Source organism: Clupea harengus, chromosome 21 (assembly GCF_900700415.2).
Source record: "Clupea harengus chromosome 21, Ch_v2.0.2, whole genome shotgun sequence".
Lineage (NCBI taxonomy): Eukaryota > Metazoa > Chordata > Actinopteri > Clupeiformes > Clupeidae > Clupea > Clupea harengus.
The window spans coordinates 24,113,302-24,141,198 of NC_045172.1; the positions used below are offsets into that span (position 1 = coordinate 24,113,302).

The 27,897-nt window shown below is 50.0% G+C and overlaps 1 protein-coding gene across 1 annotated transcript in view; it reads right to left on the minus strand.

Annotated features, from left to right (window-relative positions):
• LOC105912598 (LIM domain only protein 7) overlaps positions 1-25,214 on the minus strand; it is a 32,708-nt gene extending 7,494 nt beyond the window's left edge. Inside the window, exons 1-20 of the mRNA XM_031558569.2 lie at positions 25,053-25,214; positions 24,859-24,889; positions 23,330-23,443; positions 22,863-23,058; positions 21,447-21,591; positions 20,504-20,818; positions 20,198-20,239; positions 19,313-19,672; positions 18,667-18,777; positions 14,846-15,023; positions 13,270-13,376; positions 11,900-12,638; positions 10,556-10,837; positions 9,307-9,421; positions 6,772-6,933; positions 4,453-4,628; positions 4,025-4,088; positions 873-898; positions 429-536; positions 133-240 (exon numbers count right to left, since the gene is read on the minus strand). Of these exons, the coding sequence (XP_031414429.1) occupies positions 133-240; positions 429-536; positions 873-898; positions 4,025-4,088; positions 4,453-4,628; positions 6,772-6,933; positions 9,307-9,421; positions 10,556-10,837; positions 11,900-12,638; positions 13,270-13,376; positions 14,846-15,023; positions 18,667-18,777; positions 19,313-19,672; positions 20,198-20,239; positions 20,504-20,818; positions 21,447-21,591; positions 22,863-23,058; positions 23,330-23,443; positions 24,859-24,889; positions 25,053-25,057 (3,384 nt within the window). The 5' untranslated portion in view covers positions 25,058-25,214. The remainder of the gene's footprint in view (positions 1-132; positions 241-428; positions 537-872; positions 899-4,024; positions 4,089-4,452; positions 4,629-6,771; positions 6,934-9,306; positions 9,422-10,555; positions 10,838-11,899; positions 12,639-13,269; positions 13,377-14,845; positions 15,024-18,666; positions 18,778-19,312; positions 19,673-20,197; positions 20,240-20,503; positions 20,819-21,446; positions 21,592-22,862; positions 23,059-23,329; positions 23,444-24,858; positions 24,890-25,052) is intronic.
• Positions 25,215-27,897: the final 2,683 nt, after the last annotated feature.

The following is a 27,897-nucleotide window of genomic DNA, read 5'->3' on the forward strand; positions in this document are numbered from 1 at the left end:
CCCAGTGTCCATGTTTGGAGATGTCTGAACCCCAGTGTCCATGTTTGGAGATGTCTGAACCCCAGTGTCCATGTTTGGAGATGTCTAAACCGGAGACGGTTCCCTTGGTGACAAAAAACAAGCAGCCCTCACCTCTGCCCCCCTGAGCCCGTCACCATGGTTACCGCCGTCACCACCCACTTCCTGTTGGGCTCGTCGCCACTCATCATCCAGCCTCTGCTGGTCACGCTGGTACTTCTCCTGAAAAACACACACACACACACTTAAGCAAAAGGCTGAAGACCGGTGGTCTGAATAACAATCAATCTACCAAAGATGGCAGCTTTAATTTTGTATTGACACAGGAACACCAGCCATTAGTCATGTGTGTGTATGCGGGCCGTGCCATCAGTTCAGTTTTGTAGCCCGTGTGAAGTACCCCAGGCTACCTGCAGGAGGCGCTCTTGCTCTCTCTGCCACGTCTCGTGCTTCTTCCTCTCCTCCTCAGGGTCCCACGACCAGCGGGAGGACGACGCGCTGATGGACGGCACCTGCAGCTGTGGCAACAGTAACCATGAGAAAAGAGACTGAGAACCATGCAAACACTAGGAACTAGAACCTGCTGGGCTGATTGGACAAGCCTAACTGCTTTCATACAGTCGTGAGTTGTGAACTGTAAATGTAAATAATAATTAAGTTCTAATATTCCACTCTCCTGCATATTTTATACTGCTTCCTCATTCAAGTCTGTGAAGTAGCCAGTGCAAGCTGTATTGTTTTCATGTGACCTTTAAAATCTAGAGATTCTCACACACACACACACACACACACACACACACACACACACACACACACACACACACACACACACACACACACACACACACACTTACGTCAGATATGGCAGACTCTGATCCTCCTGTCAGAGAGAGAGAGAGAGAGAGGTAGAGAGAGAGAGAGAGAGGTAGAGAGAGAGAGGTAGAGAGAGAGAGAGAGAGGGAGGTAGAGAGAGAGAGAGAGAGAGAGAGAGAGAGAGAGGGAGGTAGAGAGAGAGAGAGAGAGAGAGAGAGAGGTAGAGAGAGAGAGAGAGAGAGAGAGAGAGAGGGAGGTAGAGAGAGAGAGAGAGAGAGAGAGAGAGAGGTAGAGAGAGAGAGAGAGTTAGAGAGAGGGAGAGAGGTAGAGAGAGAGAGAGGTAGAGAGAGAGAGAGAGAGAGAGAAAGAGAGAGAGGTAGAGAGAGAAGTAGAGAGAGAGAGGTAGAGAGAGAGAGGTAGAGAGAGGTAGAGAGCGAGAGCGAGAGCGAGAGAGGGAGGGAGAGAGAGTGTAAGCACAGGCAAAAACATACACAGGCAGACTCACTGATGGTTCACGCTAAACTACCAACTGTTCAGCCAATCAGGAGACCAGGCACTCGTCATTCAGTTTGATTTACTCCAATCAGGAGACATTATTGGTTCTGGATGAGAAAAAGCTTTTGTACACGTCAACCATTAGAGAAACACATTCAAGTCATCATGCAAGTGGCCTTGAATGTGACCGAGACACCACATCACAGCAACACACAAATGCACCTCAGAAATGCACCTCATCGCTAAACTAATTATTTATGACATTTCAGGCGTTGACCAGAGAGCAGTCTTTTAGCATACAGACAGGCTGGAGTTTTAAGAGCCTTCCCTGCTGAGCCTTATAGAGACTCTTACAAGAAGCCAATAGACAAACGCGCACACACACATGCACGCACACACACACACACGGGCGCTCTCACACACAGTCACTCAGGTTGAAGGCTTCAGCCCCTTTCAGCTGTGAAGGGTAAAATGAATCTCTGCAGGAAAGGTCCTTGCATCTACACATTCAAAACTCTCCACAACTGGGACTCATTCAGGTATGGCAATGCAGCCAAGGATGAGAGCAACCTGGCCAGCGACAGGAGCTCTTTTAGGCTCTACTGAACTGCTGCTACAGGAGCTCTTTTAGGCTCTACTGAACTGCAGCGAACTTCCAGAGAGCACTTCCGGTCCTAACTGGCACTTCGACTAGTGCGTAACTTGCAATTACAGCAGTTACATTTCTGCACTTCTTTTTTCTCTTTACTACTTTACATAAGAAATATAACAAAATGAAATATTTATGTATTGTTACACTAGGTTCTATTGCTCGTAGCTTGACTATTCTCTCCCTTGTACGTCGCTTTGGACAAAAGCGTCTGCTAAATGACTAAATGTAAATGTAACTCTTTTGGACTCTACTGAACCTCAGCGACAGGAACTCTTTTGGGCTCTACTGAACTGCTGCGACAGGAACTCTTTGGGCTCTACTGAACTGCTGCTACAGGAACTCTTTTGGGCTCTACTGAACTGCTGCGACAGGAACTCTTTGGGACTCTACTGAACTGCTGCGACAGGAACTCTTTTGGGCTCTTTTGGTCTCTACTGAACTGCTGCGACAGGAACTCTTTGGGACTCTACTGAACTGCTGCGACAGGAACTCTTTTGGGCTCTTTTGGTCTCTACTGAACTGCTGCGACAGGAACTCTTTTGGACTCTACTGAACTGCTGCGACAGGAACTCTTTTGGGCTCTTTTGGTCTCTACTGAACTGCTGCGACAGGAACTCTTTTGGACTCTACTGAACTGCTGCGACAGGAACTCTTTTGGGCTCTTTTGGTCTCTACTGAACTGCTGCGACAGGAACTCTTTGGGACTCTACTGAACTGCTGCGACAGGAACTCTTTTGGGCTCTACTGAACTGCTGCTACAGGAGCTCTTTTGGACTCTACTGAACTGCTGCGACAGGAACTCTTTTGGACTCTACTGAACTGCTGCTACAGGAACTCTTTTGGACTCTACTGAACTGCTGCTACAGGAACTCTTTTGGACTCTACTGAACTGCTGCGACAGGAACTCTTTTGGACTCTACTGAACTGCTGCTACAGGAACTCTTTGTGCTCTACTGAACTGATGCTACAGGAACTCTTTTGGGCTCTACTGAACTGCTGCTACATTCTACCAGGTTTCTATCTTTACACTAAAGGTTCTCATCCTGGACTGGATTCAGATCCATACCACTGTGTAAACAAAAACAACAGACAAACAAAACAAACAAACAAGCACAGCAAACTCGGTCTGCGTTACCACAGAGATAGACCCAGGAGCTCACTCCTGAGGCAGGGATTCCTGAGAAGGGGAGGGAGGGCCGACATGATGACATTTACCATCACACACACACACACACACACACACACATTACAGGACCAACACATTTATAAAGGCATCTCCAAACTGGACTGCGATGAAGAACAGTGTGAGAGATAGCAGCTGGACTGATATCTGACGAGAGGCTCTACATAAAAAACAATGGAACCAAAACGTTTTTGACAATATCAACAGATGATGAACTCACACAAAAGAAAACCATTACTATCATTACACACACCGTGTTAATTATCACAAAACCAGCAATTAAGCCACCACTGCCCTTAATTAAAAGGTAAGCAGGCAATTACTTCATTCCATAACCAGTCTGAATTAATAAGCCCTCGACCTTTCATTTACAACACACACATCATAATTAAGTCCCAACACACTGATCCCACACACACACACACACTGATCCCACACACAGGGAGCCGGACACACACGTACACACACATGGAGCCGGACACACACGTACGTTTTACCTTTAAAAAACTCTAGCCTCCTTCTACGGTTTTTCAAAGCAATGAGCTCATACTCTACACAGACAGCAACAAGAGAAAGGAAGTCAAGTCATTGGTCAGCACAGGTAGGCTGCTGTGTGTGTGTGTGTGTGTGTGTGTGTGTGTGTGTGTGTGTGCGAGTGTGCATATGTGTGTGTGTGAGTGTGCATATGTGTGTGAGTGTGTGTGTGTGTGTGTGTGTGTGCGCGAGTGTGCATGTGTGTGTGTGTGTGTGTGTGCGAGTGTGTGAGTGTGCATATGTGTGTGAGTGTGAGTGTGAGTGTGAGTGTGTGTGTGTGTGTGTGTGTTTGTGTGTGTAGGTATTTGGTGTGCTAGCGGTCCGGTTACCTTTGTTCTTCAAAGCCACAGCGTCGTCATGTAAACCTCCATTCATTTGTGAGGGCCCCACACCCTGCAAACAAGAGCATAGTTTACTGGGCCTCTCCAGTCCACCGCACAGAACCTGGTTTAGGGGTCGGCAGCAAACGGTTTAGACTGGGGTGTACCAAACAGCAGGACAACACGCACTTTTAGACACCTGAACAACATGACTAACTGGTTGTTTCTTCTCTACAGTAATACATTGTTGCCTCCACCCACACACACACACACACACACACACACACACACACACACACACACACAATACTTCAAACCCCAGAGGCTGGCTTCAGTCTGAAACTGATCTGCTCTAGTGGAGTCTGATACCTCACAGGGCACCTTTATACGGTGACACCAGATACGGCGCAAAGAGACGCACGAGGAGCAGTACTCACGTTGAGCGCCACACCGTTGGTTAAGGGTTTGCCGGCGGAGGTTGCCGAGGCGCCGAGCTCCTTGCTGACGTTGACGTAGTGCTCGGGGCGACCTACAAGTGTTGAATCCGCACTGGTGAGATTGAGGGTCTTATGGCTTTTAAACGGCAGGGAAGGATGGCCGCTCCAGCCCCAGTCTGTCACACACACACACACGGCCCCCCGCGCATCACAGCACGTGTGCGCACACACACACACCGCCGGGGTGCCCAAACGACAGAAAAGCGGCAAAATCAGTCAAATCTGTCTGACGTGACAGCTGATTTTAGGTCTCATAAACACCAGGATGGCCTCTACAGTTAGTCATTATCTTATGGGATATTGTGATCTAAAAGATAGAGGCATTAAATCTATCGAAATAAATATCGGTATGCATTGGACCGCTATAGGAACGAGCGAAATTGAGTGACCTGAACGAATTGGATGCAGATCAAATCTTGTGATAAGAGAAGGAGATGAGTGTGGTGGGGAAATAGAGAGAGCAGGAAGCCACCCTGGTTAGCCACCCTGGTTAGCCACCCTGGTTAGCCAGCTTTCCATCCCAGTTTGCCTTGAGTGAGCAGGAAGCCAGACCGGCCACCGTTCCCATAGCCAACACACACTTCAACCCAAACGCCCAATTAATAGCACACAGCAGAACACCCTCCCTCACACACACACACACAGGTTTCCCATAGCCAACACAGACTTTAACCCAAAATGCCCAATTCCCAGCACACAACAGAACAAACACTCTTGTGAGCTTTTAGACAACCAACACACACTTAACCCCCCAACCACCAGACAATCAGGGCTCCCGTTTCATAGATATAAACTTACGGAGCGCACACACACACACACACACACACACTTGCAAAGAGCACATTGAAAAGTCAGACAAATAGACAGGAGCCACACACACACACACTTCACACTGAACAGCAAACCCAAGGAGGTGCGGACAGGAGGCGGCGGAAGGCGAAGTGCCTGCAGTGGAGTTCCCCGCCTCCACAGGGCTGTTCAGAACTCTGAAGGCCTAGAGTCAGAGGACCGGTTCTCCACAGAACCTTTCCTTGTGTGGTTCTAGACAGATCATTTAATGTGTGTTCTATGCTGATGAGTTAGTCACAGATGCCTCCTCAGGTCTAAATAGAGACGCCGCACAAAGGCCAACCCCTCCCGCGGGGGTAAGGGGTGACTCTCTCCCATAGACTTGCATGCAAAACTAGTTTACCAACATTGTAGAAAGCTGGTGTAGTTATTTAGTGAGGTTGAGAACAGTGTGAGGTTGAGAACAGTGTGAGGTTCTTTAATGAGGTTCTTTAGTGAGGTTGAGATTGAGAACAGTGTGAGGTTCTTTAGTGAGATTGAGAACAGTGTGAGGTTGAGAACAGTGTGAGGTTGAGAACAGTGTGAGGTTGAGAACAGTGTGAGGTTGAGAACAGTGTGAGGTTGAGAACAGTGTGAGGTTCTTTAGTGAGATTGAGAACAGTGTGAGGTTGAGAGGAGTGTGAGGTTGAGAACAGTGTGAGGTTGAGAACAGTGTGAGGTTGAGAGGAGTGTGAGGTTGAGAACAGTGTGAGGTTGAGAACAGTGTGAGGTTGAGAACAGTGTGAGGTTCTTTAGTGAGATTGAGAACAGTGTGAGGTTCTTTAGTGAGGTTGAGATTGAGAACAGTGTGAGATTAGCATGCAAGCCTATGGGAGGTTCCCCATAGTGGGCGTGTCTAGATAAACAGCTACTGTAGGCAGGACACGGCAGGTCATGAGAAAGTAGAGCTGCCTTAAGAGCAGGGATAGATAAACCCACCACACTACAGCACAGAGTGACCACACAGGTGTGTGTGTGTGTGTGTGTGTGTGTGTGTGTATGTGTGTGTGTGTGTGTGTGTGTGTGTGTGTGTGTGTGTGTGTGTGTGTGTGTGTGTGTGTGTGCGCGCAACTCAAGACAAAAGACCAGAAACACGCACAGGAAGGTTGTTTTGGTTATTTCTGCTCGTCTCTTGAGACACAAGTTTGTTTTTGTGTTGGAAGAATGGCAAGAATGGAAGGCACGTGCACACGGATGTAGACACCTGTCCAGGCATTCATAAAGACACACACACACACGCGCACACACACACACGCGCACACACACGCGCACACACACGCGCACGCACAGCGCACGCACACACAAACACACACTCAGGCGCACACACACACAGGCGCGCACACACACACACACACACACACGCACACACAAACACACACTCAGGCACACACACACAGGCGCACACACACACACACACACACAACACCTCACCAGTGTGTCCGTGGCGGCGCAGGTCCATGAAGAGGGTCCCCTTGGCGAGCGCGTCGGCCATGCTGCCCTTCCACTGGTTGTAGCTCATGTGTGCCACGCTGTGCCCGGTCACCGACAGGATCTCATCGCCCACGCGCAGATGGCTCAACTCCGCTGGGGTGCCTGGAGGTCAAAGGTCACAGGGCTCATTCACCAAACACTCGACGGGGTTCAACAGTGTGCAGTTTGACAAATAGCCGTCTTGTGAATATACCAGTGATTTCCCTCGGGATTAATAAAGCATCCATCTATCTATCTATCTATCTATCTAGAGGTCAGGGGTCAAACAGCTTAGGGTCTTTCTTGTTGGTTTGTCGTCAGTAACTCCTGGATGGGCTGTACCTAAACTACATACCATACCAAGATGACGAGTTCAAACACCCGAACACCCAGCCCTAGCACCTTACTGACTCACTGCCAAAACAAACCTACCGTACACACAGTAATTGTACAGACAGACACACCCATATTCATCGTATTTATATCAGGTCATGCCTCTGACCTCATTCATAACTTATACTGCCACCTTCACCTGTACTTCACCTGCACTTTACATATACCTATATCACATCTGCACTAATCACCACTATTGCTGCTAATGTTCTTACTGCTCATACCCTTTACTCTTATATCATACTGTATGTATCCTATCTATTTATTTTTATATTACCACTATACATATGCACATACTCTGCACTCTTCTGCTTTTTGCACTTCTGGTTAGATGCTAACTGCATTTCGTTGTCTCAGTACCTGTACTCTGTGCAATGACAATAAAGTTGAATCTAATCGAACCTATACAATCAGGTTTGCATTAAAACAGATAGCATGGGTACAAAATGCTAACGCCCAATATGAGATTCCCAATAAAAACACACTCCAGAGCAGTGCACAGGCGGAAACAGCCCCATCAGCAGGTGCCTCTGACGGTCACATGGCTCATGTCATCCATCTCAATGAGGAGTGAGGCCCTCCTGTCCAGTGGAGTGACTGGCAGGAACATAGATATATATAAAGACTAGATGTCTTTATATATATCTATGGGCAGATCAGAATTCACATCAACTGCCATTCAATATGGCCGCTTGAGTCCATTATTACATCACCAAATGGAACCTTCAGCTGGCAACATTCTAATCCCATATTGTGCTGGTTCTCCTCCGAGGGTTCCGTGCTGCCAACGCCTGACCCCCCCACCCCCACCTGCAGACACCCCCACCTGCCGACACGCCCACCTGCAGACACGCCCACCTGCCGACACCCCCACCTGCCGACACCCCCACCTGCCGACACGCCCACCCGCCGACACGCCCCACCTGCCGACACCCCCACCTGCTGACCCAACCCACCTGCTGACACCAGAGCAGAGACACAGGCCCCAGGCCCCAGGCCGACCTCTGCTCCATCCCCTCAGCCAGCAGACCAATCCTCCTTATGCATGCAGGGTAAACAACACCTCTCCTGCTCCATATAAATCATGCATGCACCCCTTAGCCAGGACGGAGCGCGCACACACACACACACACACACATTTATATGTATTCTTGTGGCAGACGCTTTTATCCTAAGCCACTCGCAAGTGACGCACAACAACCAAGATACAGTAAGTTACAGTAAGAGACAAGACTGACACACACACACACACACACACACACACACACACACACACACACACACACACACACACACACACACACACACACACACACAGACACAGACACAGAGCCCCACTGAAAGCTCTAGCATTCAACAAATAAACTATTAGGAGCACAAATCAAGAACCTGTTGCTTGCCAAAGCTACACACACACACACACACACACACACACACACACACACACACACACACACACACACACACACACACACACACACACACACACACACAGTGTGTGGGTATGAAGATCACTGCATTAAGATCACTAAAGCTTTATATCTATATACTGTGTGTGGGTATGAAGATCACTGCATTAAGATCACTAAAGCTTTATATCTATATACTGTGTTTGGGTATGAAGATCACTGCATTAAGATCACTAAAGCTTTATATCTATATACTGTGTGCGTGTATGAAGATCACCGCATTAAGATCACTAAAGGCTCACAGTCCCACTCCTGGTGACATGAGGTTACACATGCTGGATATCCAAGCCACAACAACCCATACAAGGATACAAATAAACAAAAACAAACAGATAACACTCATCTAACAACAACAACTTTACATTTGTAAAAAGTAAGCTCCTTAAAATCACCTTTGCTAATGCCCTAACCTTGGGCCCTGAACCAAAAGAATCAACCTGACCAGGTCCATAAGTCACCTGAGCCTCACCTGGCCCCGGTCATACCTGAACCTCACCTGCGCACACCTGGCCCTGGTCATACCTGAACCTCAACTGGCCCTGGACATACCTGAACCTCACCTGGCCATACCTGAACCTCACCTGGCCCTGGACATACCTGAGCCTCACCTGCGCACACCTGGCCCCGGACATACCTGGCTGGACGGAGGTGATGCGTGCTCCTGTGGAATCCCAGTGGGTCTGGAAGCCAAAGTCTGTGGCGCTGTTGGGTCTCTGGTTCAGACTGACTCGCATGTCACTGTGAAGCACCTGAGAGAGAGAGAGAGAGAGAGAGAGAGAGAGAGAGAGAGAGAGAGAGAGAGAGAGAGAGAGAGAGAGTAGAAGGTTACACCTGAGGATCCTGTGTCATGAGCTTCCTGCAAGAAACTGGAGCTCACTACCCCCTCAACACACACACACACACACACACACACACACACGGAAATGGCCATCACACAAAATACACCCAAAAGCATGTACCGTGCACTTCCATGACACTAACTTCAAAGCAGGTCCAATTCTACATCACAATGGAGAACACCAGTGCCTACTTGACCCAACTATGACAGTGGGTTTGAGCGGTCAACTGTTCTGGACTTGACCCAACTATAGGAGTGGGTTTGGACTTGACCCAACTATGAGAGTGGGTTTGGACTTGACCCAACTATAGACGTGGGTTTGAGCGTTCCACCCGTAGTTCTGGACTTGACCCAACTATGAGAGTGGGTTTGAGCGGTCCACTGTAGGTTTGCACTTGACCCAACTATAGGAGTGGGTTTGGACTTGACCCAACTATAGACGTGGGTTTGAGCGTTCCACCCGTAGTTCTGGACTTGACCCAACTATAGGAGTGGGTTTGAGCGGTCCACTGTAGTTCTGTTCTGGACTTGACCCAACTATGAGAGTGGGTTTGAGTGAGGTCAAGGCTGGAATGAACCCGATCAGAGGTGTAATCTAGAATCTGAGTCTGATGGAAACAGTGCTACCAGGTGGTGTGTGTGGTTCTGGAACTAGCCCAATGATAAAAGATGTACTGTGGTTTTGTTTATAAGAGATTGACTGTGGTTCTGGATTACACACAATTATAAATTGTCAAACTGAAGTTCTGGTATAGACCCATTTATAAGAGGTGAAGACATTCTGTTCCAGACCCGATCACAAAAGACTGTGGTTCTGGTATAGAAACACCTTTAAGTGGTGGCCTGTGTTTGTGGTATTGACCCAATCTTAAGGAGGTGGCCTGTGTTTGTGGTATTGACCCAATCCTAAGTGGTGGCCTGTGTTTGTGGTATTGACCCAATCCTAAGTGGTGGCCTGTGTTTGTGGTATTGACCCAATCTTAAGAGGTGGCCTGTGGTTCTGGTATTGACCCAATCATAAGACTTGGACTGGGATTCTTCTCACCTCCGTCTCAGCGGTCTGAGGTCCAGTTGAGTAATCAGGAAGTGATGCGGTGGATTTGGAAGCGGATGATGATGATGATAGGTTGACGGGGGCAGAGGTCCGCCCCCCTCTGAGCCCCTCCTCCTCCTGCCTTCTCTCCTGCTTGGGACTACTCTGCAGGGGCGGAGCCAAAGGTTGCTCCAAATCTGCAAAGGTCGCGACCTTTCCGTAGGGGGCAGGCAGACTGGTGAAGAGAGAACGCTCCTTTGGGTCGCTCATCAGGCTTTTATGGGAGTCGTCCTTCTACAGACAGACAGACAGACACACACACACACACACACACACACAAACAGGTCAGGGCACATTCAAGCAATTCAATGAATGTAAACGGCTGGTGTTGATCAACATGCTGAACAAATAATAACAAAGATAAACACAGGAAACAGGACATTGCATGCTCCACCATGAGAGGGTCAAATGGGGGGGGGGGGGGGGGGGAACAGCATTCCTCAAGAAAACACAAACACACTGCTCTAACTGCAGCACAATAACAACATGCTACTCCTGAAAAGAATTCAATAGTAAGTTTCTGAGAAGCACACAGTGTATGCCACACACACACACACACACACACACACACACACACACACACACAAGCTTGAGTTTCAGTTAGTGGTGGGAACGTGGAGAACACGATTCATTATTTACACCAGCAGCAAGGTGATCAGGTAGAGGGGTAACAGTACACCACACACACACACACACACACACACACACACACACACACACACACACACAGAGCAGGAACGAGGAAGTGTGCCAGCGTGTGTTCAAGAAAAACAACTTGCTCAGTAGTTAAGGAAATGGACTGACAACTGCCTAAGTAGTCAGCCTGAAGATATTCACACGCAGCAGAAGCTAATATTTACAACATCCACCCACAGAGCTATCAAAGGGCGACACTGAGGAGGAGGAGGAGGAGGAGGAGGAGGAAGAGGAGGAGGAGGAGGACACAATACCAGAGCTATGATCACAAGACAGGAAACAGACACTAAACACCACAGCCATTCAGATCCTGGGGGGAAAGTGGAGAAAGAGAGAGAAAGAAAGAAAGAAAGAAAGAAAGAAAGAAAAAAAGACACACACACACACACACACACACACACACACAGGGAAAGAAAGAGAACTAGGGCAGGGAAGATGAAGGAGATTAGCACTGAATGGGAATGAGTGCACAGTAAACCTAGACTCCTGACACTTAGTGGAAACGGGATCGGCGGGGGGGAAACCTACTGAAGGAGAGAAGAAGAAGAAGAAGAAGAAGTCGGTCTTTAGAGGCGTCACAGGATTGAGGAGACTACTCACCGCGTAGAGTTTAGACAGGGACACTCTGGAGGGCTTGGCCCCAAAGGGCCTGGGAGTCACCCCAGCAGAGAGGCACGAGCTGGCCTCGGACCTCCGGAAGCCCCTGGGGAGGGTGGCAGACATCCTGGCGCCCCCCCCGCCCAACGGCTTCGCCGCGGGGGTCCCGGGTCTGTAGAAGGGGGCGGCTCCCCGCAGCTCCTCCAGGGGGTCTGGGTCGGCACCGGAGGGGTACTGGGGCCCTGCAGCCCGCGCCACGGGGGTCCCCGTCAGACTGGAGGAGACGGGGCTGTTCCAGTGGACCTTCATGGCGTTGGGGACGGGGCCCAGGGGTGGGGGGGGCGTGCTGTTGGAGTTGTGGGGCGCCCCCGTCACCTGGTAGGGTGGGGTACCCGTCGGCATCCTGCTGGGGGCGCCGCCGCTGCTGCCTGTGAGCCCCGGCATGGCAGCGCTGGAGCCGAGGGTGGTGGGGGTACAGGCCAGGTCCGAGGGCAGGCTGCCCAGCGGGAGGCTCTCTCCCTGGGCCGCGGGCTGGGAGGGAGGCAGGCGTCCTCTGGAGGTGGTCTCGGTCCTGGGGAGGTCCACGGCAAGAGCGCGGGACAGCAGAGCACGTGAGCGGGGTGTGGGGTCGGGGTCGGCCTCGTGCTGCTGCTGCTGCAGGTGGGGTGTGTGTGCGAGAGTGTGTGTGTATGAAGAGTGGCAGGTGGCGGCACTGACACTGTTGCTATGGGCCTCCTGCTCACTGCACAGAGAAAGAGGGAGGAAGAGAGGAGGGATCAGATAACAGTTTACATCTCTCTCTCTTTCTCTTTCTCTCGCTCACACACACACACACACACACACACACACACACACACACACTCTCTCTCTCTCTCTTTCTCTCGCTCTCACACACACACTCTATCACACACACACACACACACACTAAATGCGAGGGGTGGGGATGGAAAGAGCTAGCAAGCAAGCATAACAAGTCTGTCCACAGAGACATTTAATACATAAGAAACACACATGGCTTCATGCATTCCAAATGTTCACTCACAGACAGACAGACAGACAGACAGACAGACAGACAGACAGACAGACAGACAGACAGAGAGACAGGTTGAGGGAGAGAGGTGTTCATCCACGCACAACACTGATGCCTTAGCACACACACACACACTCACTCCCTCCGGTCTCTTTACATGCAAAGCCCTGAGGGGTACAAACATGTATGGTGTGTGTGTATGTGTGAGTGTGTGTGTCACATGTATGGTGTGAGAGTGTGTGTTTGTCACATGTTGGTGGATGGGTGATATGTGGGTGCCAGAAGGGAAGGAGTATTTCAGAAGCTGCTGATCTACTGGGGTGTTCATGCACATCTCTCTCACCTGCTCTCGGCTTCCCCCCCATATGCTCCCGACGGCTCCCTCTCCTCCCTCTTCTTGTGGAGGTCAGAGTTGGCACTGCGTCGACGGTCCTTCCAGCGTGTCAGGTCCTAAGAAACAAAACACACACAAGTTACAGACAGATATATACACACACACGTTACAGACAGATATAAAAACACACACACACACACACACACACACACACACACACACACACACACACACACACACACACACACACACACACACACACACACACACACAAGTTACAGACAGATATAAAACACACACACACACACAAGTTAGACAGATAAACACACACACACGTTACAGACAGATAAACACACACACACACACACACACACACACACACACACACACACACACACGTTACAGACAGATAAACACACACACACACACACAAGTTAGTCAGATAAACATACACAAATGGCAGAACAGACAGACACACACACACACACACACACACACACACACACACACACACACACACACACACACACACACACACACACACACACACACACACACACACACACACACACACACACACACACAGAGAGGGAGGACAGAGGGTGTATGAAGGGAATGAAAGGGTTCAGTGAGGATACAGAGTTAAGGCGTGACCAATGGATCACTGATGAACCCTAGACCCTGCCTGATGTGCTGGTCCAACATGGAGAATCAGGCCCAAGCCTCTAAAACACAATATTTATTTTATATGTGCAAATACATCTCTCTGTGTGTGTGTACGTACAGTGGAAACTATATGTCTGTGTGTGTGTGTGTGTGTGTGTACACTTACAGTGGAAACTATATAGTGCATGTGTGTGTGGTGTGTGTGTGGGCAGGGTGGGTAGGGAGGGGGAGAAAATGAATCACACGCATTCTGGTTAAATATGTCCAACAGGCAGATGACCAACTAAAGAAAGAGTTCATATACATTTACACCTGTGTGTGTGTGTGTGTATTCACTTCCTGCCACTTGGCCTGTCTCTTTGATGCAGTCATTGATTCTGCAGGTGTGTGTGTGTGTGTACCTCCTGCCACTTGGCCTCTGTCTCCTTGATGCGCCCCTGGATTCTGTGGAGGTGTGTGTGTGTGTGTGTGTGTGTTCACCTCCTGCCACTTGGCCTCGGTCTCCTTGATGCGCCCCTGGATTCTGCGGAGGTGTGTGTGTGTGTGTGTGTGTGTGTGTGTGTGTTCACCTCCTGCCACTTGGCCTCTGTCTCCTTGATGCGCCCCTGGATTCTGTGGAGGTGTGTGTGTGTGTGTGTGTGTGTGAGTACCTCCTGCCACTTGGCCTCTGTCTCCTTGATGCGCCCCTGGATTCTGCAGAGGTGTGTGTGTGTGTGTGTGTGTGTGTGTGTGTGTGTGTGTGTGTGTGTGTGTGTGTTCACCTCCTGCCACTTGGCCTCGGTCTCCTTGATGCGCCCCTGGATTCTGCGGGGAGGTGTGTGTGTGTGTGTGTGTGTGTGTGTCTCCTGCCACTTGGCCTCGGTCTCCTTGATGCGCCCCTGGATTCTGCGGAGGTGTGTGTGTGTGTGTGTGTGTTCACCTCCTGCCACTTGGCCTCGGTCTCCTTGATGCGCCCCTGGATTCTGCGGAGGTGCTCCTGCCTCATCTGTCCAGCGGCCGCCGCCTCCGCGCTGATGTCAAAGGTCAACGAGGAGCGGTAGAGGTGAGGCGTCGCCAACGGCAACGAGCCCAGAGGGATGTCACTCAGGGACTTACTCCTGGTCACACCCACCACGAGGAGGAGAGGGGAACAGAGGACTTGAGAGCAATGCCAAGGACTAAACACAACACAACACACACACACACACACACACACACCACACCACAACGCAACACCACACAAACACACACCACCACACAACACAACCACACAAACACACACCACAACACAACGCAACACCACACAAACACAACGCAACACCACACAAACACACACCACAAACACAACACCACACAAACACACACCACCACACAACACCACACAACCACACAAACACACACCACCACCACACAAACACACACACCACAACACCACACACACACACACACACAACACCACAACACAACACACACCACAACACAAACACACACCACAACACAACCACACAAACACACAACAGCAATGTAGGGCCCTAAAGTATTGGTGGAGTAGAGGGTAGAGAATATTCAACATGTGACACGAAAAATAAAGATAAGAAAATATGAACATTACATCACACAAGGAACATAATGCACATACTGTCAAAGCAAGCCGGTAATGCAAATGACTGATACATAACGGCTGAGTTTGCATGATGCATTACCATAAGACTGATCACGTCTATGAGCTGTTTGCACACACACACACACACACACACACACACACACACCCCCCCCATAGAGCACATAAACAGAGATAAGACATGAAACTCAAACAGAAGAAGTGACAGCGAGTGTCTTACCCTGGAAATTTGCTTAGCAATTTGTGCCCCTTGTCCACCAGGTTAGCAATACAGAGAGAGAAAGACCAGGAGGACATGGAGTTTAAAAACAGCAGCAGTTCAGAAACCAGCCAAGGCTTAAATAGACCCAGTTGCAAGGCAGTTGCAATCTGACATTCTACAACCACAGCACTCACCTCAAGCCTTCCCAACAAACACACACACACACACACACACACACACAGCAACGTTGGAAGTATTTCTGCCGATTGAAGAAAAAAAAAAGGCAAAAAACAGGCAGTGGCAGCGATCAGCGTTGAGCCCAGAGCAGTCAGCAGAGGTGCCCAGAGAACGAGGACTTACCAGACTGTGACATAGGTCCTCACAGGTAGTCTAGGAGATCAGTGAGAGACACACACACACACACACACGGGATCACTGCCGAGGCGAGTGACAGAGTCTCAGCTGTACGCTAATGACATAGCCTCTCCAGTCTCGCAAAGCAGCTACTTTTGACAGGGTTAAACGAGACGAACCAGATTCCACACACATCAGGTCATCAATGGGGGAAAGACGGGAATTCACAAGGGGTGGTGGCTGTACACACACACACACACACACACACACACACACACACACACACACACACCTACCTTTGCATAACAATGTGGCAAGACCAACTCTAATTGTACTTAATGGTTGATGTTAGCATGACAGACAGACCATAAAATATGAGCACAACTAAATAAAGAGGGAGGGGGAAAAGTAAGGTGTAAAAACACACGGAAACAAAACAAATGCATTACAACTCCCAATATGCCTGCGCTTCCAGCAGTCGCCTCCAGGGGGCAGTGAGCGAAGGCCTGAACACCAGAGGGAAAGACAGGCTGGACCTTCCTGATGATCACTTTCTCCATCACATCACTGGGAAGTACCGCACAGACACACACACACACACGGACGCAACACAGCTCAAGCCAACTCACAGGCCAGTGAGAGCCTCAAGAGAGCGCTCTCTCTCTCTCTCTCCACACACACACACACACACACACACACACACACACAGTTTTGTTACCTTCTTTATTGAACCATGAAAGTAATGGAACACCATCCAACATACTCACACAACTCTGACAACTACGTCATGACAAAACTGCTTGCATTGGGGCATATAATACAGATGATGTCATTGTAATTTCCAACAAGTATTTATCCATTCTACGGCTCCCGGACAGGAACAAAAACATGACCACACGGCGTGGGCAAAACACTGCTGCAAAGCCTCCTGGGAATTGTAGTATGTTTGGCCTCATCATCAGCAACAATAGTCTATGCTTACGTGAGTGGGGAACATCATCATCAGTGAGCGTTTATTCAGTTCACACATATTTCATACAAGTTTCTCACTTCACAACTGCAACACGTATGCTAACTTGCTGATTCAAAGCTTTGACGTCAATCATCACAGAGCAATAAAATCACATGAATGACATCAAGTATGTGATGGAACTACAACACAAATTCACTTGCTCACTTTCTGATTGAAGCATTGCAGGCAGGCAGCAAAAGGCAGAAAATTCATTCAAAGCACAACAAGTGTTCCTTAGTTTCTGGACTTGTCCGTTTGAATGCACACACACACACACACACACACACTACGCTGGCTGGGTCAAGGATGACATGGTGTGTGGTATGGCACCATGACTGAAAACCATTCTTTGGGATAGCTGAGCAAAGATCCTTGGAACTTCACCGGTCACCACAGACGACTCCTCTTCGGCTGAAGGTTCAGAGGTGATGGTCCATTTTACAGGAGAGCATTCATTCTAAAAATGATCCATTTTAGAAGAGAAGCATCCATTGTAGAAAAGTCCATTTAAGATGAGCGGGGGAAAAAAAACAATCTATTCTAGAATAGTCCATTTTAGAGGCAGAGAAATCTTCCATTCTAGAACCACCCTGGCCTCCGGATAATCAGCGTAAAGGTTCTGAGATGACCTCACTTCACATGCATGCAGCCCTTACACCACACGAGCCCTTCAGAAACATCTGCATGCTGTCCTGCCCTGAGAGCTAGTATGGCTGGGGGGGTGCAGGAGAAGGAGCATCAGGTGAACATCTAGTGAGGGCTATGTGCTAAATGCATGAGGTGAATATCTAGTGAGAGCTATGCTATGTGCTAAACGCATCAGGTGAACTATCAGGTGAATATCTAGTGAGAGCTATGTGCCAAATGCATGAGGTGAATATCTAGTGAGAGCTATGTGCCAAATGCATGAGGTGAATATCTAGTGAAGGCTAAAGCAGAGGGCTATGTGCCAAATGCATGAGGTGAATATCTAGTGAGAGCTATGTGCTAAATGAATCAGGTGAATATCTAGTGAGAGCTATGTGCTAAATGCATCAGGTGAACGTCTAGGGAGGGCTAAAGCAGAGGGCTATGGGCTAAATGCATGAGGTGAATATCTAGTGAAGGCTATGGGCTAAATGAATCAGGTGAACATCTAGTGAGAGCTATGTGCTAAATGCATCAGGTGAACGTCTAGGGAGGGCTAAAGCAGAGGGCTATGGGCTAAATGAAAGCTCTGTTTGGTACATAAAGGCAAGCTCCATAAAACTGGATATCAACATCACACTCCATATGTGTCTAAGCATACACAGTATCTATGGCAACTATAAAACATCTCCATCGGGGTAAGATCCAACAGCCTTCCTCCTTGTTGTCTTAGAGACTACCGCTAACTTTGGTAGGACTTGGTGCTTGCGGGTCAGAACTCGGAGAGATTCTGAACAGAAGGACTGAGCGAGTGCTATCCAGAGAGAACATCCATCTCTAAAACAGAACCGGTCCTGATCCGGCCCGGATGCGGTCGATAAGCGGCTGCCATCTGGCAGGTAAGCTAGCAGAGGAGGGTGCGGCGGGGGCTGGGTGGAGCTTCAGTGGGTGGGAGGGGCTTTAGGGGGTGCGGAGGAGGGGCGAGCAGGTCCAGCAAGCCAAGGTGTGAGGTCATAATCACAGTCATCATCGTCCTCCGAGCCAGACTTCTTACGGCTACAGCCAGCAGAGGAAGAGAGGGAGAGAGGAAGTGAAGAAGTAAAGAAGAGATGGAGAGGAAGAGAGATGAAGAGAGGAAGTGTGGGAGAGAGGGAGAGAGGAAGAGAGGGAGAGAGATGAAGAGAGGAAGTGGGAGGAAGTGAGGAAGAGAGGGAGAGGAAGACAAAGTGAAGAAGAGGAGAGGCGTGAAGAGAAATAGAAAACAGACAGATCAGAATGACAAGATAACACCAGAAATAAAGTCTACTGAAGAACCATAAACACACACAAGAGAGGAGAAAGGGCTGAAAAAACAAAGCAGTGAAAGTGAAGATATTTAGCTAGGAAAAGAATAAATCAGAGAACTACTGGGATCTTCCAAGACCCGTCCCACAGCAGATAAAACTCAGCATCATCAAACTTCATCTCAACGCACCTGCAGCATCTCACTGCATCTGGGCACTGGTCTGCTAAATCAATTCCCCCTACACACACACACACACACATCCTCCCTACCCACAATCCTTTTCACCGCGCTCCTCCTCAGACCGACCTGAAGCCCTGGAGCTTCTTGTACCAGGGCCGTCTCTGCGAGCCCAGCTGGATGCGTCGCACGTGGGCGTCCTCCTCGGGGGTCCAGTGCTTGGGCAGGAAGCGGGCGGCCTCGGGGTTACTGGAGGTCAGGTGCAGGCTGTGGCCCACGCGGCGCGCGTAGAGGTCGTCCGTCACGGGGTCGGGGTCGCTGCTGGCCCGCCGCTCCTCGTCCTCTGAGGAGGAGGAGGAGCCGTAGTCGGCCATGTGGCGGTGCAGCGCCTGCAGGAAGAGCTCCTCCTTGGGGTCGGAGGTCGCGGAGGTCGCGGAGGTCACGGAGGTCGCGGTCTCGCGTTCAGACGAGCGAGGGGAGACCGTGCCGCTGGTTGAGAGACAGCCACAGCGTCATGAGCAAAACAACGAGCCTCGGGGTCAGAGGTCACGAGTGCAACATGCAGGGGTTAAAGGTCACGAGTGCAACATGCAGGGTTATGCTGAAGGGCACAAAAACTCATCTCTGACAACGACACACACACATGCACGCTCACGCCTGTTCACACTCTGAGCAGCGGAGCACCACGAGCGCACACACACTTCAGTTAGTACGGCACACACACACACTTCAGTTAGTACGGCTGTTAAACACCACATCATGGCCCAGCATGAAGTACAACGCAAATCACACACACACACACACAACACACAGGCAGTCAACTGGCACTCAGTGTTAACTGGTGCCGGGTGTTAGCCGGCGCTCAGTGTTAACTGCATTAGAGCTAAAATCACCACACACACACACACACACACACACACACACACACACACACACACACACACACACACACACACACACACACACACACACACAAAGCAATAAGCCCAAGGTCAAACGGGCAGAGGTGCCAACCTGCTGTCAAAATGGCTGACGCATTCAGAACTCCATGAACTCCTTCAAGTAGATGTGAAAACAATACTTGCAGTCAGTAATATATCTCCACGGCAACCATTTCAAGCATGTCCACAACACCAGATCAAACAAGACTTTCCAAGACCAGCTCATGCTGAAGTGTGTGTGTGTGTGTGTGTGTCAGCGCCAGAAGCAGCTAGCGCACGTATGTTAGGAACTGCATAGCAGTAGTCAAACCATCCAACACACACACACACACACACACACACACACACACACACACACGGCTGGGCTCTCCTCGCTGACCTTGGAGGGCTCGTGGACGAGTAGAGTCTCGAGGCATCGGACACGGCCACCCACGACCCCGGGGTTCTGGGCGTTGCCCTGGGTAACGGGCGTGGGCCCCGGACCCGTATGGGCACTGCAAAGTTGAAGGGGGCGGCGGGCGGAGGGGCCCGGAAGCGGCGGCTGGCCAGGTCGTCACTGACGAGGTCAGGCTCGGGCCGCTCGCCGTCCGAGTCGCTCTCGCTGCCGTACTCTCGCACGCGCTGAAGGAACGCCACCGCCGGAGGGGTCGACTCGGGGTCAGGGTGCACTATGACCCCCCGCGCCGGGCTCGCTCTGAGACCACGGGGGACCCAAGCAGAGATATGAGTCACGAGAGCCCATTAGAACCACAACTCATCCTTGACTCATCACACACACACACACCCACCCCTTGACTCATCTCACACACACACACACACACACACACCCTTGACTCCTCACACACACACACCCACCCCCCCCCCCACATACACACACCCTTGACTCATCACACACAGACACCCCCCCCCCCCCACACACACACACCCCCTTGACTCATCACATCAGTTATTTGCACCACAGTCGTACGGCGTACATGATCACAAACAAACAAACAGCCTCCTTTTTTTTTTTAGTTCCAAAAATCTTCCCAAGTCTTTGAAGGGTTTGTTCAAACACACCTTGATTACGTAGGTAAAAGCGAGGAGCAAACAGTCACATGTTTCAACAGTAACCTGAAAATCTGGAGGTAAAATGTTGGAAAAACCATCCAATCAAACTTTTTCACCAACTCTTGAACAAACTAAACAAACATCTTTGCAGTCCATATCGTTACCGGTCAAAAATAAGAAGCTAAACATGTTCTTACTATGGATACCACGAGCCTTACCTGATCTGTTCCAATAACGTGGTGTGTGTGTGTGTGTGTGTAGGGTTCTGTTACCTGATGAGGGGGCTGGTCCTGTTGTCCTCCTCGTGCGGTTCGCACCGTTTCCTGCGGAGGGGCGTGGGCATGTACCCCCGTGCTCTCATCTCTCGCATGTCTGACATCCTGAAGCCCTGTTCGGCCTCCGCGTCACTACCACAGCCTGGGGAGAGGAGGAAGAAGAACAGAGATCTCACCCCTGCTGAAGAAGAAGAACAGAGATCTCACCCCTACAGAGATCGCACCCCTGCTGAAGAACAGAGATCGCACCCTTGCTGAAGAACAGAGATCGCACCCCTGCTGAAGAACACAGATCTCACCCCTGCTAAAGAACAGAGATCTCACCCCTGCTAAAGAACAGAGATCTCACCCCTGCTAAAGAACATAGATCTCACCCCTGCTAAAGAACACAGATCTCACCCCTGCTAAAGAACAGAGATCTCACTCGTGCTGCTTGTCAGTGGGAGTGGAAGCAGCCAGGAGGCTGAGAGAACAAAAGCTGAGCTTTAATCAGCTCTCTAGAGAGGCATCCAGCTCCCAGGGGACGGGCCACACCCCCCCCCCAGCACCCGCTCGCTGGCATGCCCATTACCAGCAGGGTGTGGAATCATCTAGAATGTCACGCCAGTGTGTGTGTGTGGACGGGGGGCACAGGGAGGGACCACGTCTTTGGGAAGAACACTTCATACAGACACAAACAAACAAACACACACGACCAGGGGCAGTGATGTATCTCTGCATGGCCTGTGTGTGACTGGCCTCTTGCAGTCACCGGGTAAAAGCGTTTCATGTCGCAGCGGCTCCGCACTACACCTGGCCAGTGGCGTCAGTTCTGACATATGTCCACCAGAGGGCAGCACAAGTTAACAGAGGCGCAGGTGAGTCACCCAGAGCCCTCCTCCCTCCGTTTCTGGAAGATCAAGCAGTCAGGGACGCGGGCGCGCGCACACACACACACACACACACACACACACACACACACACACACACACACACACACACACACACACACACACACACACACACACACACACACACACACACACACACACACACACACACACACACACACACACACACACACACACACACACACACACACACACACAACTAATCAAGCCTTTCTGACCACCCAGCTACAGTAGCTGCCAATACTAGTTTCACTGGAGATGGTACTGATGGTGCTCATTCTATATTCTATATTATTTATTAATTAGACATGATCTATTTATTATCTTTACTTGTATGTCTTCAAAACAAGATTAGCATTAATAGCACTGTTGCCCTCTCAAACATCCTCCTTCAAACAGGAGCAGCGTTATGTTGGGATCGTACCGGACAAAATAATTAAAAAAAAATTGCCCTTCAATCTGTACATGTTGCTTTGTGTCAGCAGTACTTGTAAACCTCACACACACACACACACACACACACCTTCACTCCCGGCTCGGAGCGTGTTGTCCGAGGTGACGCTAAGGGTGCGGGACCCCACCGAGTCGAGGCTCTCCACGGAGTCCTCCCTGCGGTAGCTGGCCTGCTGCAGCGCCAGCAGCTCCTCCTTGTCTGGGTACCAGCTCTCGCTGTAGCCACTGTCACGCACACTCCAGCGGGGACACGAGTCCTCCAGCACCTGGGGGGGGCGGCCGGGGGGGGGGAACGAGTAAGAGGGGAATTTGAGAGAGGTAGGGGTGAGAGGGAGGGATAGAGAGGGAGAATGTCAAAAATGATGGGCTACAGTAAGGTTTTTGTTTTGCCCTTTAAGTGCTACACACATGAACATGGCGATCCCTAGCAGACCCACCTTAGACAGGGCGATCCCTAGCGGACCCCAGCAGACCCACCTTAGACGGGGCGATCCCTAGCAGACCCACCTTAGACAGGGCGATCCCTAGCAGACCCACCTTAGACAGGGCGATTCCTAGCAGCCCCTCGAACGCCTTCAGGTTCAGTACGGGTCCGGGGTAGAAGGGGTCAGCCTGGGACTTCCTGCCCAGCCAGTACAGTGTGATGAGCACCTGAGAGAGAGAGAGAGAGAGAGAGAGGTATGAAAAGTTAGCTTTTCTCACCTGTGTGTGTGTGTGTGTGTGTGTGTGTGTGTGTGTGTGTGCGTGCGTGTGAGAGTGAGATGCATGTTTATGCTAATAAAAAGCCTATGCAAGAAGTAGCTAGAGAGTTCTACCATAAAATTTGTTTTCTGTTATATGTTATGTGTTTATGTCTATAAGAGTCTATAAGCGCCCCGGGGGAGAGGAAGTCCTCTGCCCAAATGAGCTCCAGGGTTAGGGTAAGGAGGCCATTGGAGGGTTAGGGTGTGTGTGTGTGTGTGTGTGTGTGTGTGTGTGTGTGTGTGTGTGTGAGGGTTAGGGTAAGGAGGCCATAGGAGGGTTAGGGTGTGTGTGTGTGTGTGTGTGTGTGTGTGGGTTAGGGTAAGGAGGCCATAAGAGGGTTAGGGGGTGTGTGTGTGTGTGTGTGAGGGTTAGGGTAAGGAGGCCATCCTCGAGGAAGAGGCTTTTGCTCAGTGCCCTGGGTCTACTGACTGACAACTGACAAACTGGCCGATTCACTGCTGTTCAGAGAGGATGTTTGTGCAGTTCACGACGCCTGTGTGTGTGTGTGTGTGTGTGTGTGCATGTATCGCCTGGTTTATTCTGGACTGTAGGGCCTCTGTTCTCTTAGCTTTTGTCTCTCCACTCATCCAGAATCATCTACGCTCCCACTGTTTCCCCACCACACACACACACACACACACACACACACACACACACACACACACACACACACACACACACACACACACACACACACACACACACACACACACACACACACACACACACACACACACACACACACACACACACACACAGCCCCAACAGTGCCATCCTGAGGCTGTGAAGGCTTCAAATGCCCCAGTTCAGACAGAAGAGCAGAAACACAATTGTTTTCATTCAGAGCCCTGCCTCTGTGGAGTCCAATGGAACAGAGACAGAAAGCCAAACAACAACAGCACTGGGCTCAACAACACAACAACAGCACTGGGATCAACAGCACAATTACTCACTGTTGCCCATTCTATTTGCATCAAGTACTCTTTTACACAAAAATCCTTCTATTTGCATTAAGTACGCTTTTACACAGAAATCATTCTATCAGCATTAAGTAAGCTTTTACACAGAAATCATTCTATTTGCATTAAGTACGCTTCTATGCCGAAATCTGGAGGCAATGACCAAGTTGGGGTCAAAAGCAGTGACATTCCCGTCACACAGTAAGACCACACAGTAGCATACAGCACATGGAAGCTCTTCTGGAACTATCTGCACTGAAGTTGCACTCAAAACGAGATGCCAAACTGCCCATCGGAGTTAGCTACACACACACACACCACTTTATTTTTAAGCACACACACACACAACACAGTGGTACTTACGTTTTTTAGTCTCCTGTTGGTTTCTTCCCGTCTGCAGAAGGGGAGAGAAGAAAATGACAAACTTACCCCAAGCACATGACCAATAGCCCAACAGATCACATTGCACTTACAGTCGGGGCAACAAGCACCTCAACCTCAACTACCCCACCCCTCCCCCCATGCGTTCATGAGGTCATGCCAAATGACAAAATTACCTCATCCACCTTATTATGACACGTCAGCCAGCACTCCGTGCTTTGAATATCACAAACTCAGATAAATAGATACCCGCATTTGTTTAATGACACCGTTTGTTTGAGGAGCAGTTGCACAGAGTCGTATCAATTCTCTCGCTCGCGCACACACACACACACACACACACACACACACACACACACACACACACACACACACACACACACACACACACACACACACACACGAAGGTAGAGGAATAAAACCAACTGTAGAGGAAAAGGGAAAACAGATAGAAAGAAAAAGAGATAGAGGGAAAGAAAGGAGGGAAAGAAAGAAAGAAAGAAAGAAAGAAAGAAAGAAAGGCGTGAGCGACTGCTCTGGAAGCTTGCCTTCACAGTAAGGTGCTAAGTCACCGCCCCGTCACCGCCCCGTCAGGCTAGTGACAGCGCGCACACACACACACACACACACACACACACACACACACACACACACACACACACGTCAGGCTAGTGACAGCACCGTGCGATGGCAACTGAGTTAGTGCATCCACAAGTAGCATAGCAACACACACACACACACACACACACACACACACGTCTTAATCAGACTGTACCTTAGAGGCTCCCCAGCAATGTACTTGTGTGCTAGGGACTGAACACAGACGCAGCACACGCACTTTAAAGGCTTTAACTTAGATCCACCACCTGACACCTGGGTCTTATGTCAGCATTCCGCAAATACACTCTCGTTGTCATACACACTACATCTCTCTCTCTCACACACACACACACAAATATAATTTGGGCATGCCACTGGGGTCTTGGGGATTGACCCCCCATGGTTATATTTAGCAGCGAGTTTGCCCCCCCCGCCGTACCCCACACCCCTGCTAAGAACCCTGTGCACACACACACACACACACACACACCCCTGCTAAGAACCTTGTGTATGTGCGGACTCCCAGCCAGGGACCGCCTGCCACCCTTGGGGGTTACAGCAGGACATCCGCCTTTGAAGTTAATCTTCCATGGATCTCCGAGCGAAATGAGAATGTGTGTGTGTGTATGTATGGTATGTATGTATGAGTGTGAAGGGGACAGAGTGGTTCTGTGTGTGTGTGTGTGTGTGTGAGAGAGTGCGTGTTGGTGAGACATGCTGTGGACATTTTGACCCTTTGACCCCCTCCCCCACACACACACCTCCATGACAGACTGTACACACACACACACACCTCCATGATAGACTGTACAGCTGCACGCGAACATGGCTGCACTGCTGAAGTCACGACTAAACTCTCGTGAAACCCCGTTCAAGCGTCACAGCTACTCACTTAGCGACGACAAACAGCGCATAGCGACCTTGTGACTCGAACCCGAGTCAACCCAGGAGCGTGCAGCAGAAGCCTATGAAGCCATCTCTCCACACTTCAGTGTGGACACAGCTAAAGATGGCACGTGAGTGTGAGGACTAAAGACATGAGAGAGAGAGAGAGAGAGAGGCTGTTTAGAGCAGGAACAGCACATCCACACGACCCCCAGGCTGCTCTACAGAAGGAGTGGAACAGCACCTCCACACGACCCCCTGGCTCCTGTGTCCACGGCTCTACAGAAGGAGTGGACGGGCATGGCAGGGGGGCAGGCGGTCAGTACATGAACGCCTGCAATGAGGCCCTTTCTAATCCTCTCCCTGTAGATATGATCACATATTATTAACCCTGCCTCTAGCTCTTCCTGGTCCCCCGCCTCCAGTGCGGCTTCTCTGTCCGATTGGATGGATCTGACTTGATTGACTTGATTGACATGCCTGATGCCCAGTAGATGTACCGGCCTCCGTTGGCAAAAAAAAACACGGTTCTGTGACAACTCCTGCGTGGCCTTATTCAAATGTGTCCCAGCCGCCACGGTCATCGGACAGGGCAGACTGGGCTCACTGTCACGGCGGCATTCAGTGGCTCTGCTGCTGAAGGTGGACGTGAAATCCCAAAAACACAAGCAGAGAGAAAAACACAGTATGGAAAACATGAACGAGATACCATCAGGGCACTGCAAGCGTTGAGACAACTTATCTCACCCCAGGATGCAAATGTCCCGCCTGAAACTCTTCCTCTGGTCCCAGTGTTTACCCTTACTCTCTCTGAGCAGAGAACTCAATAACCACTCACTGACCAGCCCTAACACACACAGACCACTCAATGACCAGATCACGACTCACTGACCAGCGCTAACAGACACAGATCCCCACTCACTGACCAGCGCTAACAGACACAGATCCCCACTCACTGACCAACACTAACAGACCCTAACACAGAGATCACCACTCACTCCTAACAGACACAGATCACCACTCACTGACCAACCCTAACAGACCACTCACTGACCAACACTAACAGACACAGAACTCAATAACCACTCACTGACCAACACTAACAGACACAGAACTCAATAACCACTCACTGACCAACACTAACAGACACAGAACTCAATAACCACTCACTGACCAACACTAACAGACACAGAACTCAATAACCACTCACTGACCAACCCTAACAGATCCCCACTCACTGACCAACCCTAACAGACACAGACCACTCGCTGACCAACACTAACAGACACTCACTGACCACTCACTGACCAACCAACCCTAAGACACACAGATCCCCAGGGACACCAGGCCATCTGCAGGCTCATTCCACAAAGACTCCACACACACATGGAAGTCACTGTACTCAGGACACACACACACACACACCAGAGAATACGCAGATCTTTCAAGCACTCACGTGCTCAGATCCCAAACTATTTACTACTAGGCTGCCTTCTCTTTAAGTATCACAAATACAGTCCCTCTAATTACCCCTAC